General features: G+C 45.7%; 2 protein-coding genes and 1 non-coding gene across 3 annotated transcripts; all 3 read left to right on the forward strand.

The window, feature by feature from the left end:
• Nucleotides 1-2609: 2609 nt before the first annotated feature.
• TRNAA-UGC (transfer RNA alanine (anticodon UGC)) lies at nucleotides 2610-2682 on the forward strand. Its single transcript has one exon. It is a non-coding gene; the product is annotated as a tRNA-Ala (tRNA).
• Nucleotides 2683-3821: 1139 nt separating this feature from the next.
• Nucleotides 3822-7883, forward strand: LOC109765446 (plant intracellular Ras-group-related LRR protein 5). The gene is made up of 3 exons (XM_020324227.4): nucleotides 3822-4426; nucleotides 6448-7367; nucleotides 7452-7883. Exons 1-3 carry the CDS (start codon nucleotides 3889-3891, stop codon nucleotides 7593-7595), a joined length of 1602 nt encoding a protein of 533 aa, XP_020179816.1. The 5' UTR covers nucleotides 3822-3888; the 3' UTR covers nucleotides 7596-7883.
• A 791-nt stretch (nucleotides 7884-8674) lies between these two features.
• LOC141029265 (uncharacterized) lies at nucleotides 8675-16596 on the forward strand. The gene is made up of 5 exons (XM_073506136.1): nucleotides 8675-9745; nucleotides 11066-11192; nucleotides 11423-11575; nucleotides 11639-11922; nucleotides 16162-16596. Exons 1-5 carry the CDS (start codon nucleotides 8675-8677, stop codon nucleotides 16594-16596), a joined length of 2070 nt encoding a protein of 689 aa, XP_073362237.1.
• Nucleotides 16597-17823: the final 1227 nt, after the last annotated feature.

Here is a 17823-nt window from a genome sequence, read left to right on the forward strand (position 1 = left end):
AACGAGAGTTGCATAGTCTCATAGTCATAGGAACATGTATAAGTCATGAAGAAAGCAATAGCAACATACTAAACAATCAAGTGCTAAGCTAACGGAATGGGTCAAGTCAATCACATCATTCTCCTAATGATGTGATCCCGTTAATCAAATGACAACTCATGTCTATGGCTAGGAAACTTAACCATCTTTGATTCAACGAGCTAGTCAAGTAGAGGCATACTAGTGACATTCTGTTTGTCTATGTATTCACACATGTATCATGTTTCCGGTTAATACAATTCTAGCATGAATAATAAACATTTATCATGAAATAAGGAAATAAATAATAACTTTATTATTGCCTCTAGGGCATATTTCCTTCACAAACTTCACGAATTTTTTGCAGGTTATCTACGGAGCTACAACGTGGATCCGCATGTGGTCATTACTCACTCATGTAGACTCTAGGGAGCTTTTGGTTATTGGGTGAACCGTTGGGAAACGGGAGCACGAGCTATCTTCAGCCAATTTTGGATGGCGAACTGATAATAGGCTAGGTGTATAGGCATCGTAGCCTGCTCTGTATCGCCGGATGTGGCATCTATTTTTTGTTTTATTTCGTTTTGCACTTTGATCATGGGCCTCTTGTGACCCTAAGACTTTGATACTCTATTTTTAATAAGATGGCTGCATGCATCGATTGATGCAGAGGCCGGGGATTTTTCCTCCTTTTCCAAAAAAAGGGGGGGTTTGCATGTAGGGTGAAGTAGCAGATGCCATTATATAAATAAGTTTTTCATTCGAGTTAGTTAAACCAAACATTCCTTTATTTTTTTTTTGCTTCACTGGTGATATCTAAAACATTGATATTTGAAAGGAGCATAAGTTTCCAGACCAACAATCACTGGGAACAACCAGAAGCATGCATTGCTGGCTCACAGGATTTGAAAAAAAGTATGAGAGCAGTTAACTGAGTTCCTTTAGTGAAAGGATATAGTAGCTTTGTTTACTTGTGTAAAGTAGTGAACTAAATGTACTCTTGTAAATATATAGCTTAAGGTCATGTTAGTTCCAAGACAAAGATGGGCAGCATATGGTGCACCTTTATTTGTTGAAATGCTTCTGTTCAAGAATTCTTTTGATGCTATGAATGAATTATGACAATTTGCCATCCCACACCATTCACTAGCTTGTACTATTTTTTTCTAAGTAGAATTTGTTCTTTTTGCTAAATATTGCATCATCTTTATTCCAAATGTGACTACAATAATTAAAAATGTTCCTAATGATCACATGCCATTCTGTTCCTTACGAGAAATTTTGATGGTAACCTGAAGGCTGCAAGATACCAATGTTTCAAGTTGCTAGTCTTTTGACAAGTTCAACTGCAAGTAGGTTGATTTCAACCAGGACTTACATGGGGTGTTGAATGTTTATATGCTCCGTGTGTTAATTTATCTGACATATACCGGGGTGTACAACGGAGTTTTGCTCAAGAAAAACTGAGCCATCCAATATATTTGTACGTCTTAGTCTCTTCCTTGAATTCTAACTGACCAAAAGAAACCTTCACACAATTATTCATGTAGTTGGATCTCACATCTTCCAGCAGACTTCATCGTGTCCCTTCATCTTAGATATAACGCACCACGTGGTTTAGAAGCAGCGTATCACTCCATGGACCGGAGCACTAGATATTTCCCCTATGCAAGGAGTTCAAAATGGGCGCAGGCAACCGAACACGTCCTTGTGCATCGTCAATGATGGGCTCGCAGTAGAGTCTTGCCTAGCTCGAAAGCAACGGGAACATTTTTTTAAATAAAAACAAAAACAAAAACAAAAGCAGGAGACTTCTTCCTCCGTTCCGTTACATGTGTCCGCCAACCAACCTCAAGCGTAAGCTGCATCGCACCGTGCTACTCTCCCTGCAGACACGATGGATAAATCATTAATTGAGGTTTCGTGGGCGGCCGGAAATGCGCCGAAACGCTCCAAAAACCGAGTTCCCAATCATGTCGATCGTACGCCAAGAGGCATCGCGTGTCACGTCGAGGTTACCTGATTGCAACGTTGATTCTGCTTTTCCGATTGGCGCCTTCCATGACGACGAGGGCAACAGTGGACTTTATGGGTCGAGTAGGTAGGAGCATGCTTTCCTTCAGTATACTCGTACTTTGTGTGAGAACACGATCGATCGCCCAAGATACGGTATACTACTCCCCGCAGTCCCGCTCGTAGCTTAGGTCTGAATTGATTCGTTTTTTCCTTGCTGTGGCGTGCGCTACGTTTATTGAGTGCACGGATATGTTCTCCCCATTAGTGCAGCCTGAGGGGATAATTGAGTATACATATTACGTCGCTGTGTCAGTTTTTTTTTTAACGGAGTCTCTGTGTTAGTCTGACTATAACACAACATCGCATCACTATTTTAGTCCGTACCGCACGTTGATAAATATACAGTGGGCGTTCGCGGGCTGTTTCGACACATCTGGTCAGCGGTTCGTACATATAGTAGTTTTCTCAGCAACGAACTGAAAATAGTCGTAGGTATCAAAAAAAAAAACTGCAAATAGTAGTGAGAACCAGGTAATAAGAGAATCTTAAAGAAAATCAAACAAAAAGCACACCAAGGGGATGTAGCTCAAATGGTAGAGCGCTCGCTTTGCATGCGAGAGGCACGGGATTCGATCCCCCGCATCTCCATTTTCACATTTTTATTTCCTGCTCATTTGTCCTTCCTCCACGTTTCTTATTACCCAAGCAGACCAAACGCGCAAGTAAACTAGCGCGATCTTCTAGTACACCACCACCAATGGTCAGAGCAGATTGCGTTGCGCTCCACTCCGGCTATTTTTCCAAGGCTCAGCAAGCCGCCGCCCAGATGCCGCCTGCACAACCCAACCCAACCCAACCCAACCGCGGAAGGCCGATGCTGATCTGTCCTGCAGTCTTCTCCTAGGAAAGCGTCAGGTCCATGGACCGATTTGATCTCGATTCTGTGGCCTGGCTCCCGTCCAAGGCCCTCGTTTTGCCATCCCGATGATACGCACGAAGACGGACGGGGTCTCCCCGAAGCCGCTGTCGTTTCGTCGTGTCCAATTATCCAGTGGGTGGATCGATCACACCGAGGACGCCTGATTGCGTCGCGCGCGCCCATGTCTGATCTGTCTCCGTGTCATCCCAGCCTGTGCCACAACGAGGCGATAACAAGCGGCTGTTAACGCCTCCTCACGTGCGCCTGTCTGTTCCTGGCTTGCAGTGCGGATGCTGCGCTCTTGTTTAATTAGCCATTAACTGGCCTAATGGTCTGCTGCTCCACTTGGAGAGTTAACAAGGCAGCAACTTGTGTTGTACAGAAGCTTCCTAGATCATTTTTAATTGGTGGTGGTGGAGTTCCAGTGCAAGCCCCAGATCAACTAGACGAAGAGACAATGCGGCTCAGTGGTGGTGGTGCCGGGACTGCAATTTACTCAGTCAAACTCGTGATCAGTTATAAAATACTATGTTGCGATTATTTGCAGCAGCAACATTGCTATGACATGTTTTTTTACTGCTATGTAATGTTGCGTGGAGCGGTGAGTGGAGTTTTGACAGTGCGTAGCAGCTGGGACACAGCAGGGGCCACAGTGTGGTGCGATTGGGAACGGGATGCTCCAGATCCTACGCGACACATCCCGATGCGGTGACAACTAATCGCCGGGCCCCACGTGGCCCAGCGGGCCGCCTACGCATTTTGCCGAAAACCCCCTCACTCTTTTTGAGCTACCAGTTCAGCCCTCTACATGAGGAGACTTTTCTTCGCGACCCTCCCCGTATTTCCGCTCCTATATACGAACGCGCACCACACCCGCAGTTATTCTCGGCCCGCTCCCCTCTCTGTAGGCTCTGCTCTCTGTCGGACTTGTGGAGATGGCGGCGGCGACGGCGGGTGTGGTGGAGGAGCTCACGAGGGTGTACCGGGAGCTGCCGCCGCGGCCGGCGGTGGAAGAGGTGGAGGCGGCGGCGGCGGTTCTGGCCTCGGCCGACGCGGAGGAAGAGGCGCGCCTGGCGGACGTCGCGCGGGAGGAAGCGGCGCGGCTGCGGGAGGCGGAGGGGGTGTCCGGGGAGCTCCTCGCCGTGCTGCGCGAGGCCAGGCGCGCCGCGGTGCGGCTGCGCGCGCTGCAGCAGCGGAAGGAGGCCGCGCACGTTGTCGAGCTCGAGAGGCGCTTCAAGGTGCTCGACGGCCTCATCCAGAGGGCGTCGCGGGTCGTGTCCCCTTCCGGCGAAGGTAGCAGCGGCGGCGGTGGTGGTGTGGAGATGGCGGAGGTCGTGGAGGAGATGGATGCTAGGCGTAGCGACGTCGCGGCGGCGGCGTCCGCGGTCGGGGAGATAGAGCGCGGAAACAGGGGTGTCGGCTTCGGCTTGGACACCAAGGCCGTTTCGTCCCTGCTTCGCGATGGTTCTACAGGTGATTTTACTTTCATGCTTCGGCTTTGCGTTGGTTTTGTTAGGATCACGATTGTACTTATTACTGGACCGGTGTTGTTTCTATGGAGCTGTGTGGATTTTGTTCCGTGTTCATATTAATTGTTGGAATCAGGAAATCTTGCTTTATACTCCTGTAGTAGTGGTAGTTCAGGTAGTTCCATTACGCTGCACTGCTCTTTTTTTATGGAAAGTTGACTACAGAAACTAGTACTAGTAGTTTGATTAATGTATAGTAAGGCACAAGCCACTTTATTTCTCTCTGCCTCTTTGAATTTTCTACATCTATGTTGCCATGGGTACTGCTATCATCTATGGTGCCCACAAATTTATCTGTGCATTCCTTTTCAGTAGTTTTCTGCTATTATTAGTAACTGGAACTATGGGGGATGGCCCCTGCGAGTTGCGATGTTTCTGTGTGTTGGTGTATAAATTATGAGATCCTTCAATTTTTAGCTACTTGCTATTGTTTGTTTGGAGTGGAATTCTTCGCAGGTTTCATATCCCAAACATTTTTCTAGAGAATGAAAGCGATCTCCCAAAATATCCATATTTTTCATGTTATGATAATTACTACTCCAAAGGAACTTCACTCCCCATTTTTGTTGTAATTTGCATTTAGCATCCTAATATCTTGAATGCAGAAGCTTAGCCATTTGACTTCTGAGCTGTTTTTGTACACCTAATAGATTCCTTTGGCATCACATGCAAGTTCTAGAGTCAACTCTTTTGCCTAACTAATTTTTTAAAGGAACACACTAGGTTATTGACCTACTGCAGTTTTATAAAAGAAAGATGTACACAAAGAAAATTAGAAAAAGTTAGATAACCAATCCTTTAGCCCGACGTAAGTATTTCTCTTGGCTCTAGGAAACACTAGAATTATTTCCTCCTTGATAGTGTATCTGCAGCAATATAGGCTTGGGGGCACCCCATTGGAAAATAGAAACCATTGGACAGAGTCAGATGTTCCCTGAAACTAATTTTTTTGCTAGGCACATTCAGTGGGGAACTGGGGATCATCTCTCTGTCTGTGACGTTTCTTGTGTGTGTGTGTGTGCTGATCGTGGGTCCACTCCATTCCCCAATGGTGGTAGCTGGACCCACTATGAAGAGATCTATCCTTGGCTTCTCGTACTAATTTACCGTGAAACTTATCAACACCCGAAGTTAATTCACCTGTTTTAAACTTTTAATTGATATTGGATTATAGGTAGGCATATATTATTGTGATATGAAGCATGGCAAAAACCGGTTGACTCAATTGGATACCCATCTTGGTAACACCACTTGAGCAGAAATACCATTAAAAGGACTTGGTGCACTTAAATACCACCAAGTCTTATAAATTTAACGTATTTGTTGTGCCGTCAAATGCTGATAGCATTCCACGTGGCGATGCCGAAAAAAAGCATGGCCGTGCCCAACCAAACCAAGTCCCTTGCCTCTCTCACCCTACGCCAACCGTTGTCCATAGAAGTAGAGCCAGGGGAGCATGAGGAGACGGATGTGGCTCAAGAGAAGAAGGCCAATCACTTGTCTCAAAAAGGAAAAGAGAAAAAAGAAGGCCACTTGCTAGTTGTCTGTCCGTAGGTTGAGAGATACCCCCTACTCATTCTCGAAGAAGACTATATCACATTATTCATATTGAATTCCAACAAAATATGTAACAGAGATTTTTTTTTTTGAGAAACTAACAGAGAGAAATTCTGGTGGTATCAGTGTTGAAATTCCTCAGTTGGTATTTTGCTAGAGCTTGCATTTATGTTTCTAAGGCATAGATAGTCAATTTTCCCCACTGCACTGTATTAATTATTGTTTAAGTGCTTTGTAGTATAGGCCTAAACAATGCAGAGGCCGGGGGTCACTCCTCCTTTATGAAAAAAGTATAGTCTAAGCCATTCTTAGGCAACTAAAGATCAGTTTGTAACAGTGACATAAATATGATTAACGTTTTGAGCTTCCGGTACTTACTGTAACTCATGCTTTTGAAACATCCTGCAGGCAGTGACATGGTGGACCAGAAATTGAGCCTTATCCAAGTGGCAAGCCTCATAGAGTCATCAGCAAAGAGAGGGACCACGGAGCTCAATCTCCGAGGGAAGCTGGTAGACCAAATCGAGTGGCTCCCTGTCTCACTTGGGAAGTTGCAAGATGTTACTGAGCTTGATATATCTGAGAACAGGATCATGGCACTCCCATCAACAGTTGGTAGCCTTAGATACTTGACAAAGCTTGACATCCACTCAAACCAGTTGATCAATCTGCCTGATACATTTGGGGAACTATCTAGCTTAATTGATCTTGATTTGCACGCAAACCAGCTGAAGTCTCTTCCGGCATCATTTGGAAATCTCACAAGCCTAGCAAACCTTGACCTGAGCTCGAATCAGTTCAAGATACTGCCAGACTGTATAGGAAAATTAATGAACTTGAGAAGATTAATAGCTGAGACGAATGAGCTTGAGGAGCTACCCTATACTATAGGGTCTTGCATATCTCTTGTGGAACTTAGATTGGACTTCAATCAGTTAAAAGCCCTTCCAGAAGGTATTGGGAAGTTGGAAAAGCTAGAAATTCTCACATTGCACTACAACAGAATCAAAGGCCTGCCTACAACAATTGGTTCGCTTACCAGACTGAGAGAGCTGGATGTCAGTTTCAATGAAGTTGAAGGAATCCCTGAGAGCATTTGCTTTGCGACTAGCCTTGTGAAGTTAAATGTCAGCAGGAACTTTGCTGATTTAAGAGCACTGCCAAGATCAATAGGAAATCTTGAGATGCTTGAGGAGTTGGACATCAGCAGCAACCAGATAAGAATGCTGCCAGATTCATTCGAGTTCCTTGCAAAGCTTCGTGTATTTCATGCTGACGAGACTCCACTAGAAGTACCACCAAGAGAAGTTATCAAGTTAGGGGCTCAGGTGTGTATTTATTGTCGCTCTGCTATAAGTTAATAATAACTTTACTCCTTAGATAATTGAATTATGTTTACTTTTGCATGTCAGGCGGTGGTCCAGTATGTGGCTGATATGGTTGCTTCAAGAGGAGCAAGCCAGAAGAAAACAGAGGGGACAAGCTTCTGGGCCTGGTTCCGCTCATTGTTTGGTTGCTGCAAAAAAGATGAAGAACTGGGATTGGTTCCAGCTTAAGCTGAAGCATTTCGTCTGTATGTATGTATCATCATGCTTTGTTCATGTCCCAGGTCAGCAATGAAAGGAAGGTTGCCCTTCATGTTGATTCTTTGCATTCTTCCTACGTTTGTGGTTTGTGTGTGTATGTGTAGTTTTCTTGTAAAGGTTCATCTCTAGTTCTTTCTTCAAGAACTAGTCATATTCACTTGTGTGTGTAACTCCACCTGTATTATGAGATAGCATATGACCCTCAATTACATTAAACATGTCTATCTGAAATTTATATGCGATCTGTCTTAAGTACTAGTCCCGATGCACTCTTTTCCTTCCATATTAAGATGTTCAGTGTCCTACAAATAAGTACTGCCTGATCGCGTCAACAGTTATCTATAAGCTGTAGATCCTTTTGTATTCTCTAAGGCGAGAGATGACAATGATGATATTCGTGTAAATGATTATGATCCATAACATACCCTGGCTAATTTGCTGGATTTATTTACCATATTATCTTATCTACCATGCGACCTAACGCACTGGTATTATTATTGTAAAAGCTTGACTTTTCATATGTTTATGCTATCCCCATCCATGTTGCCTTGTGTTATTTGTTGTTGGTGGATAATTGATATGAGGATTCAAGACTGATGGCTCCAGCTGAGCTCTCTATTACTTATCCAGAGAATAATCTTAACATGGCGTAGAGACTTTGTGTTGAGAGGCAGATATAGTGTCACATCAGCAATAGAAGAAGTCAGTGCTAATCCTTGGTGAAAGCAATCTAAGCCTTGTTTGAATATGACACTAAGCTGTTAAAATCATGTCCGTCACCTCCTCACAACTTTGTTTGCTGGTGTTAGAACAAATCTCATATCGTTGTAATCTCAACCTCTTCCTCTATCTCCTATTGTATTCAAACTCTTGTACTCATCCTTGTGCGCCAAGGCAAGTCCTTCGGCCCCATCAATATATATACGCACGCGGCTCCCCTCGAGGGAGTAGGAACGCTTCATACTTTTACATGGTCATCAGAGCCCCTCTTCCATACATCTAGCCACAAACCAGAAACAAAACCCTAGATCATATCCGCGATCGTCGTCATGGCTTCCTCAGCCGGCGTCGCCCTGAACCTTGGTTCACCTCCATCAGAAAAGCTTGCGAGAGGGAATTTCATCCTCTGGAAGACGCATGTTCTCCCAGCCCTGCGAGGAGCGCAGGTTACTGGGCTTCTGGACAACTTCGACGCCGCTCCGCCCAAGACGGTGGAGGTCACAAAGGCGAACAAAACCACGGCCCAAGAGCCGAATCCTCTGTATGGACATTGGATCGCCGAAGATCAACAGGTTCTGTCATATCTACTCAACTCCATGTCTCCTGAGATCCTTGCGCAGGTCGTCGGGAGGGACTCCACCTTCGAGCTCTGGACAACAATCAACAACCTCTTCGCCTCACAATCGCAGTCTCGGATCACCAACCTAAGGATTGCGATCACCAACACCAAGAAAGGCACTATGTCTAGTTCAGCATACATGGCGAAGATGAAGAGCCTCGGGGATGAACTGGCTGCTGCTGGCCTCCCCGTCTCTGATCCAGAGATGGTGGACTACATACTTGCAGGATTGGACCGCGACTACGACTCCGTGGTGGCGGCGATCGGCGCTGTCAAGAACAGCATCACCGCCGATGATCTCTTTGCTCAGATCTCTGCCTTTGATCAAAGGATGGAGATGTTGGGCGACTCGTCTTCAGGCGGGTTTCATACATCTGCTAATGCAGTCTACAGAGGCCATGGCTCGTCCCGCAGCAGATCCTATCGCGGGCGAGGAGGAAGGGGGCGCGACCGTAGTGGTGATCGTGGTGACCGCCAGCCTTCTCCCTCCAATGGCAGCGGCGGCTTCAGAGGACGCCCTCGGCAGCAGCAACAACAACAGGTGCGTGAGCAGCATGACTTTCCAGAGTGTCAGATATGTCTCAAGCATCATCCAGTGGGTGCACGCATCTGCTGGTGGCGCTACGAAGAGAATGATCAAGAAGAAAAGGAGGCCCATGCAGTCTCCTATGGAGTTGACACAAATTGGTATGCCGACAGTGCAGCAACAAATCATATAACAGGTGAACTTGACAAGTTGACCATGCGGGAGAAGTACAACGGAGGTGACCAAATTCGCACGGCAAGCGGTTCTGGTATGAATATTACACATATTGGTAGTTCAATCGTTAAAAACCCCATGAAAAATTTGCACTTGAAAGATGTCTTGCATGTTCCAGAAACTTCCAAAAATCTTGTTTCCGTTCATCGTTTCACTCTTGATAACAATGTTCTCATAGAATTCTATCCTTATTTTTTCTTGGTTAAGGACTTGGCAACAAGGAGAATAATTCTTAGAGGACGGTGCGTGGGAGGTCTCTACCCACTCATATCATCATCATCTTCATGGTCAGATAAACAAGCAAATATTGTCACCAAGCCTTCTTCATCAAGGTGGCACAGTCGTTTGGGTCATCCATCTTCAGTCATAGTTAAATATATTCTTAGCAAAAATAAACTCTCTTATGAGCCTAGTCTTAGTGTTGAGTCAGTTTGTGATCCGTGTCAACAAGCTAAAAGTCATCAATTGCCTTACCCTATTTCTATTAGTGTATCTACTTCTCCATTACAACTCATCTTCTCAGATGTATGGGGACCAGCCCCTACTTCAGTTGGGAGATTTTCCTACTATGTAAGCTTCATTGATGATTATAGTAAATTTACTTGGATTTATTTGTTGAAAAAAAGATCCGATGTATTCCAAGTCTTTATCAATTTTCAAAACCTTGTTGAACGCAAACTGAACTCCAAAATCATTGCTATGCAAACCGACTGGGGTGGTGAGTATGAGAAGTTGAACTCTTTTTTCCAAAAGCTTGGCATCTCACATCATGTCTCTTGTCCTCATGCTCACCAACAGAATGGCTGTGCTCAGAGAAAACATCGTCACATTGTTGATATGGGACTAGCACTGCTAGCAAATGCATCCATGCCACTTAAGTTCTGGGATGAAGCCTTTTTAACTGCCACATATCTCATCAATTTGCTTCCAAGCAAAGTTATCAAACTTGACACACCTATTACACGTCTCCTCGGTGTTACACCCAACTACACATCACTCCGTGTTTTTGGGTGTGCATGTTGGCCCAATCTCAGACCCTACAACACACGCAAACTCGCTTTCCGCTCTAAAAGATGTGTCTTCTTAGGCTATAGCCCCATGCATAAAGGGGTTAAATGTCTTGATGTTCCTACTGGTAGGGTCTACATATCTAGAGATGTTGTTTTTGATGAGTCCGTGTTCCCTTTTGCATCACTTCATCCCAATGCTGGTGCCCTCCTTCGCAAAGAAATTCTTCTTCTTCCTACACATCTTCGGGCTTTTGATCATGGGGGCGATGATTGTACTAACCAATATGATGATACTCCTACTGGTACTGCTCCTACTCTTATGCCTGTGCAGGTCCCTGGAGAAAACGGAGCTCAAAATGATCAAAATCTCGAAAATCTAGATCAAAATGATCTTATATTTCATGCTGAAGAAGGAGACGAGCCGGACACGGACAACGAGGACGATCCGGCGGCGCCTGGTACGCCTGCACGCGCGCAGTCCTTGGATCGCGCGATCGATCCCCCTTGGATCGCGCTCCCACCAGCAGCGGCTTCAGCTCCTGGTCCAGCCAATCCCGTGGCGCTGCGTCATCGACAGGTGGGGACAGCAGCGGGACCGCATCTTCCTCGCCCCGCATGCGCATGCAACCGCGGTCGGGCTGCGGATCCGCTGTGTCGCGCTGCGCGGTTACTTCCCGTGCGCCTGCAGGAGCGGCGGCCACACCAGTGGCCACAGGATCTCCTGTGCAGACTGTGCCAGATTCTTCTGCGTCAGCGCCTGATTCTCCCGGATCGGCTGTGGCGAGTGCACCTGCGGTCCAATCTGTGGCTTCTCCAAGAGTCAAGACTAGACTACAAAAAGGTATACGAAATCCAAAGATAAGAATGGATGGAACTATACCATATGGCATGTTGTGTATTTCAGGAGAGCCAACAACTGTGAGTAGTGCACTTGATGATCCCAAGTGGAAGAAGGCAATGGATGAGGAATATTTTGCACTGATGAGAAACAAAACTTGGCATCTTGTACCAAACCAGAAAGGTAAAAATATAATTGATTGCAAATGGGTATACAGAATCAAAAAGAAGGCAGATGGCTCCATTGACAGGTATAAGGCACGTTTGGTTGCAAAGGGCTTCAAGCAACGTTATGGCATTGATTATGAGGACACCTTTAGTCCTGTTGTGAAAGCTGCAACTATCAGACTTGTGCTTAGCCATTGCTGTTTCCAGAGGATGGAGCCTAAGACAGCTAGATGTACAGAACGCGTTTTTGCATGGTGTTCTGGAAGAGGAAGTGTTCATGAGACAGCCACCTGGGTATGAAAGTAAGAAATTTCCACACTTTATTTGCAAGCTTGATAAAGCACTCTATGGCTTGAAACAAGCACCTAGAGCATGGTATTCCAGACTAAGCTTACAATTGAAATCTCTTGGCTTTATTGCCTCAAAGGCTGATACATCCTTGTTTATTTATAACAAGGCAGGAGTGGTTATTTTCTTGCTCATATATGTTGATGATATCATAGTTGCAAGTTCTCCACAAAATGCCACTAATGCTCTTCTGCATGACTTGAGTTCAGAGTTTGCCTTAAAGGACCTAGGTGATTTGCACTTCTTCCTAGGTATTGAAGTCAAGAAAACTCAAGATGGCATTATGTTAAAACAGGAGAAATACATCACTGAACTTCTGTCTCGTATGGGAATGAAAAATTGTAAGCCAGTACCTACACCCTTGTCTTCTTCAGAAAAACTTTCAGCATATGAAGGAGAGCCACTTCAAGAGGAAGAAAGTACAAGGTATAGGAGTACCGTGGGAGCATTGCAATATTTAACTCTCACACGTCCGGATATCTCATTTGCTGTCAACAAGGTTTGTCAATATTTACATGCACCTACTTCTGCACATTGGACAACCGTCAAGAGGATTGTAAGATATGTAAAGCATACTATGGGAATAGGACTTCATTTCAAAAGTTCTAATTCCACTCTTGTGAGCGCATTCTCTGATGCTGACTGGGCAGGATGTAGTGTTGACAGAAGATCAACTGGAGGTTTTGCAATATTCTTTGGGTCCAATCTTATTTCTTGGAGTGCCAGAAAACAAGCCACCGTGTCACGTTCAAGCACAGAGGCTGAGTATAAATCCTTGGCTAATGCAACTGCTGAAGTTATTTGGGTTGAATCACTTCTTGAAGAGTTGGGAGTCAAAAATAATCGTATCTCATGCTTATGGTGTGATAATTTGGGTGCAACATACTTGTCTGCAAACCCGGTGTTCCATGCAAGGACAAAGCACATAGAAATTGATTTTCACTTTGTGCGAGAGAGGGTTGCAGCAAAGAAACTTGAGATACGGTTTATTCCCTCCAAGGATCAAGTGGCGGATGGTTTCACCAAGGCACTACCAACACGATCATTTGATGAGTTCAAGAGCAATCTTAATTTAGGATAGTTGAGATTAAGGGAGAGTGTTAGAACAAATCTCATATCGTTGTAATCTCAACCTCTTCCTCTATCTCCTATTGTATTCAAACTCTTGTACTCATCCTTGTGCGCCAAGGCAAGTCCTTCGGCCCTATCAATATATATACGCACGCGGCTCCCCTCGAGGGAGTAGGAACGCTTCATACTTTTACAGCTGGGACAAACAAATATCAGGAAAAGATGGACCGACACCATTCGGTGACTTCTGCTCTTGCCCTCACTGAACCGACTTGGATCTCACTACGATTCAGATAAAATCTTTACCACATTGGGTTCTGTAGAGAACCACTGGAGGCCATAACCGCCACCAAAATGGTTTGCCAGCTGACCAAACTGTCTGTTACAGTTGCTATGCTGGCTTGGGACCAGTGTTATCTATACTTGAGTTGTAGTGTATGTTTTGATGCCATGTTGTACAACACATACTTGCTTGTCATGCATACGTGTGACATGTATTGCTATGTGTGGGGTTCGACACCTAGTTGTATGCCTTTGGTAGCCTTTCCTACAGGAAAATGCCTTCTAGTGCTTCCACTAAGTCTTGGTAGTTCGCTACTGCTCCGGAACAGATGGATTGACTAACATGTATCCTTCTTTGCTCTTGTGTCTGTCCTATAGGGAAATTTCACACGGTGTTTACTGGAGTCCTTGTTGTAGCTTGCTACGACTCGGTTACACACGTTGATGACCGACATGTGCATTGCTGGTTACCTATGTCTGTCCCTGTACGACTGTGCCACCTTGGTCTACAACTAATTATGTCGACCCGGGTTTTCTGTCATATGGATGCTAGTGACATAATCATATGCGTGAGCCAAAAGACGCAAATGGTCCCAGCCAAGGTAAGGCTGTAGCCGTGGGGATACCGTGCATGAGGCAACAAAGTGATATGATGTGTTAAATGCTAGATCTGTGTGACCTAGGATCAGGGTAGTCACCGACATCCGGCATAGCATTCCAATCATCCCTGCGCGTCACCTCCTCCTTGATTGATCCTTGGGATCCTGGGTACCTGTGGGGCCTTGATTGATCCTTGGGATCCTGGATACCTGTGGGGCCTTAGAACGAGAAAGAGACAAGGGACAAATCCGTTGCAATTTCACTGGCGGAGACACCGCCCAGCGACCATGGGCACTTGCCCGGGCTCGCTGGAGCGGCGACAGCAGCGATCCATAAAAATGTAACGGGCCAAACCTGTTCGGTTTCCTGCTTTACTCGGGCAAATAAAACAAGTTGGGCCTTTGTTTCATACAGTTCACAGCCCAGGCCAAAATAATTGACGTGAGGGAATCTACAGATCGATCTCTCTTGTCTAAAAAAACAGATCGATCTCACCTATAAAAAACTCCCTACTCCTTTTCTCTGTTCGTCTCTCAGGGGCTGGCGGCTGCCGGCTGGCCTTCAGCCCTAGACGGTTAGAAGCACGGCCGGCGGCAAGAGGATGCACGGCGGCCGAGGAAGTCTAATCGTCCCTCATCCACTCCTTCCTCTCATTCGGCTTCAGCAGTTCCTTCGGTAAGAATCCTCCATGGAAATCAGGGCTAGGGATTGAATCAACCAAGACCTCAAGCACAACCTCACAAGAGCAGCAGCGCGGCGCTCCTCTATGCTATGATGTTAGTTAAATTGTTAATTACTACTACTACTGCATGCCTTCAGAAGAAACAATCTTCATACGAAAGTGTTTGATGATTTTTTTAAATCTGAAAAGTCATTTGGCAATGAACAAATAGACTTAGGGCTTAAATTTAGAGAATGTTTCGTTGGGTATGCTGATGGCTAGAGAAAAATTATATTTGTTGGATGCTAGAAAGTGGAAACTTGTTACTTGTAGCTCATTTTTTATTTACTTATGTAACAATTAACTTCAAGTTTTATCATTAAATTTCAGAGATGAGGTGGTTTTTGGTTAAAAGAGCAAGCACTGAAAATATGAATGGTGTGTAAACGGAAATAAGGTTGAGGAACAGACAACACCTCACATTGCCAATGAATTTAATCCAAATGAGATTGAGCATGTACTGCAATAAAGTCTCGGAAAGGGCATTTGCCTTGTGGTTTCCTTTAGCGCACTATTTTGAATATATTCACATCTCACAACTAAATTTATTAGAATTATAAATCCATTTTTATCCTACAATGTCTTCTAGGACTTTGGTAACGACGAGTTTGCGTCTATGCAAGGCTAGTTATGCATCCTTCTTTTGGCAAACATGAACAAGAGAGATGCTTTTGACCGTGGTGAAAGAAATTGCACATTGACATCTGGTATGGATAGCTTTACTTTTGTTGGCAACATGGCGAGTTTTCCTCTACACAAGGCTAGTTATATGTCTTCTGTTTGTCAAGTTTAGTTTATTTGGTCTACGAAACTTCATTTTTGTGACACCATTATGTTTATGTTTTCACTTAGTTATTAATGTGGATTTGTGGTTTGGAAGTTTGGTGCTATATTATATATTGCGTATCCGAATACCCGGTTATTGATTTCTAGATTATACACTATAGGCCCAACTTGCCCAGGCTCCACAAAAATTCTGGCTCCGCTTGCACATGAACATCATGTTTCCATAAAGCTCTACCAACAATCCCATGCACAAGTACATGGGGTTGCAAGGCTATGCCTCAGCCCTTAGCCTGAGGAGGTAATTGCACATAACAGATAAATCACAGAATAAATAGCCCGTGCAAGATGTGCATGCTGAAGATTCGCCGCGAATCAGAGTGGGGTGGGATCTGTGCCTGCCCAATGAGGGGGCGGTCACACCAATCGAGGATCGGCAACAGGAGCATCTCGCGCCAGTCGAGGAGGATTGCGCCAGTCTTGCCAGTTCTTTTCTAAGCAGTTTGCCTGGCCGGACAGAGGATGAGACACCGGTGGTGGGACCGGATCTGCATGGGGATGTGGCACCGCCATGCACTCGTGATGCTGGATGGTTTTTGGTGAGTCTTTCCGAACAGCCAGACGTGCCTAATGTTGCACCTACTCAAGCCACTCCTACGCCACCCCTGCAAGATCGTGTTGACCAGTTATGCTCCGAGCCGCGTAGCCCCATCGCCCACCTCCTGGAGCAACCCACTGCTAGGGGCCTGGCTGCTAAACAGAGGAAGCCGTGCCAAAAGAAACCTCAGGTGACAACCCCCAGGCGGAGTGGTCGCCTTGCCAAGGGTGGCCAGGGTTCTAAGGCGTCCAAACAACAGGCAGTGCTAATCAAGAAGCTATGCCTTGTGAACGAGGGGGATTTGATCAGCGACGAAGCTCTTCAAGCTTATGCGAGGCTGTTTGACAAACCACTGATGGATTGTCACGTGAAGGCCATTTTGGCACTGTTTGGATGGGATGCGTCGATCCTGCCTTTACAAGGGGACGAGGACATGGTGGTGCAGGGGCAGTAGTGCCGCGTGCGTGGCTTGTGGATGTGGGTCTATTCCGATGACTACACAACCACCGAAGATTCTAGTGTGGAATGTGAGGGGCCTAAACTCTCCGGCGCGTAGAAGCACTATCTATCAAACGATAGTGGCAGCAAAGGTGGACATTGTATGTCTAAAAGAGATGAAGATGGAGGTGATCTCGGACGAGGTTGTATGACAATGCCTTGGCAATAAATTTGAAAATTTCTTTTGCGTCCCGGCGACCGGCACTAGGGGTGGAATTCTCATTGCATGGGATCATTTGGTGGTGTCCGTAACTAATAGGCACATTACGCCTAACACTCTAACGGTGCTCGTCGAACAAGATGGGACACCAATCTGGTGGCTAATAGGAGTGTACGGGCCTCAAGGTGACACCGAGAAGGTGGCATTCCTGGAGGAAATCCAGGAGGTACGAGACTTGCATGTGGGCCCATGGGCAATAGTTGGGGACTTTAATTTGCTTGTCAACCCGGAGGATAAGAACAAGGCCACAGTCAACAAACGCATGATGGCTCGATTCAGAACCATGCTGAATAGGCTTGAATTGAAGGAGTTATACCTCAATGGGAAAGGTACACGTGGAGCAATGAACGGTGGGATCCCACAATGAGAAGATTGACCACGTTTTTGTCACCAATTCTTGGGAGGATATATACCCTAGGAGCCTCCTCACGTCGCTCGGATCGGCGATCTCTGATCACTGCCCGCTCCTAGTGGATGTAGATGCAGAATTCGAGGTGGGTTGGCGCTTCAAGTTTGAGTGCTTTTGGCCCAAAGCAGATGGGTTCTTAGACACGGTTCAGCAGGCCTGACAATCCACCCCCTCTGTGGGTAATCCGTTTGTGGCATCGGACAACAAGTTGCACGCCACTGGTAAGGCCTTGCAGAGTTGGAGTGATCGTTGGATAGGGAACATTCGCCTTCAGATTTCCATTGCCATGGAAATCATATCGCGCCTGGATGTGGCAATGGAGTCAAGGGCTTTGTCGGACCAGGAACATGGGCTTCGGAAACTTCTCAAGCGGAAATTGTTGGGTTTATGCTCTTTGGAGCGAACGATGGCGAGGCAGCGCTCTCGATTGTTGCATCTGAAAGAGGGGGGTGCTAACACGACATTCTTTCAACGTCACGCAAGGCATAGGCAGAGGAAGAACACCATTGCCAAGCTACAACATGAAGGGACTATTTACACGGGGCAAGAGGAAA

This window comes from Aegilops tauschii, chromosome 1, assembly GCF_002575655.3.
Source record: "Aegilops tauschii subsp. strangulata cultivar AL8/78 chromosome 1, Aet v6.0, whole genome shotgun sequence".
NCBI lineage: Eukaryota > Viridiplantae > Streptophyta > Magnoliopsida > Poales > Poaceae > Aegilops > Aegilops tauschii.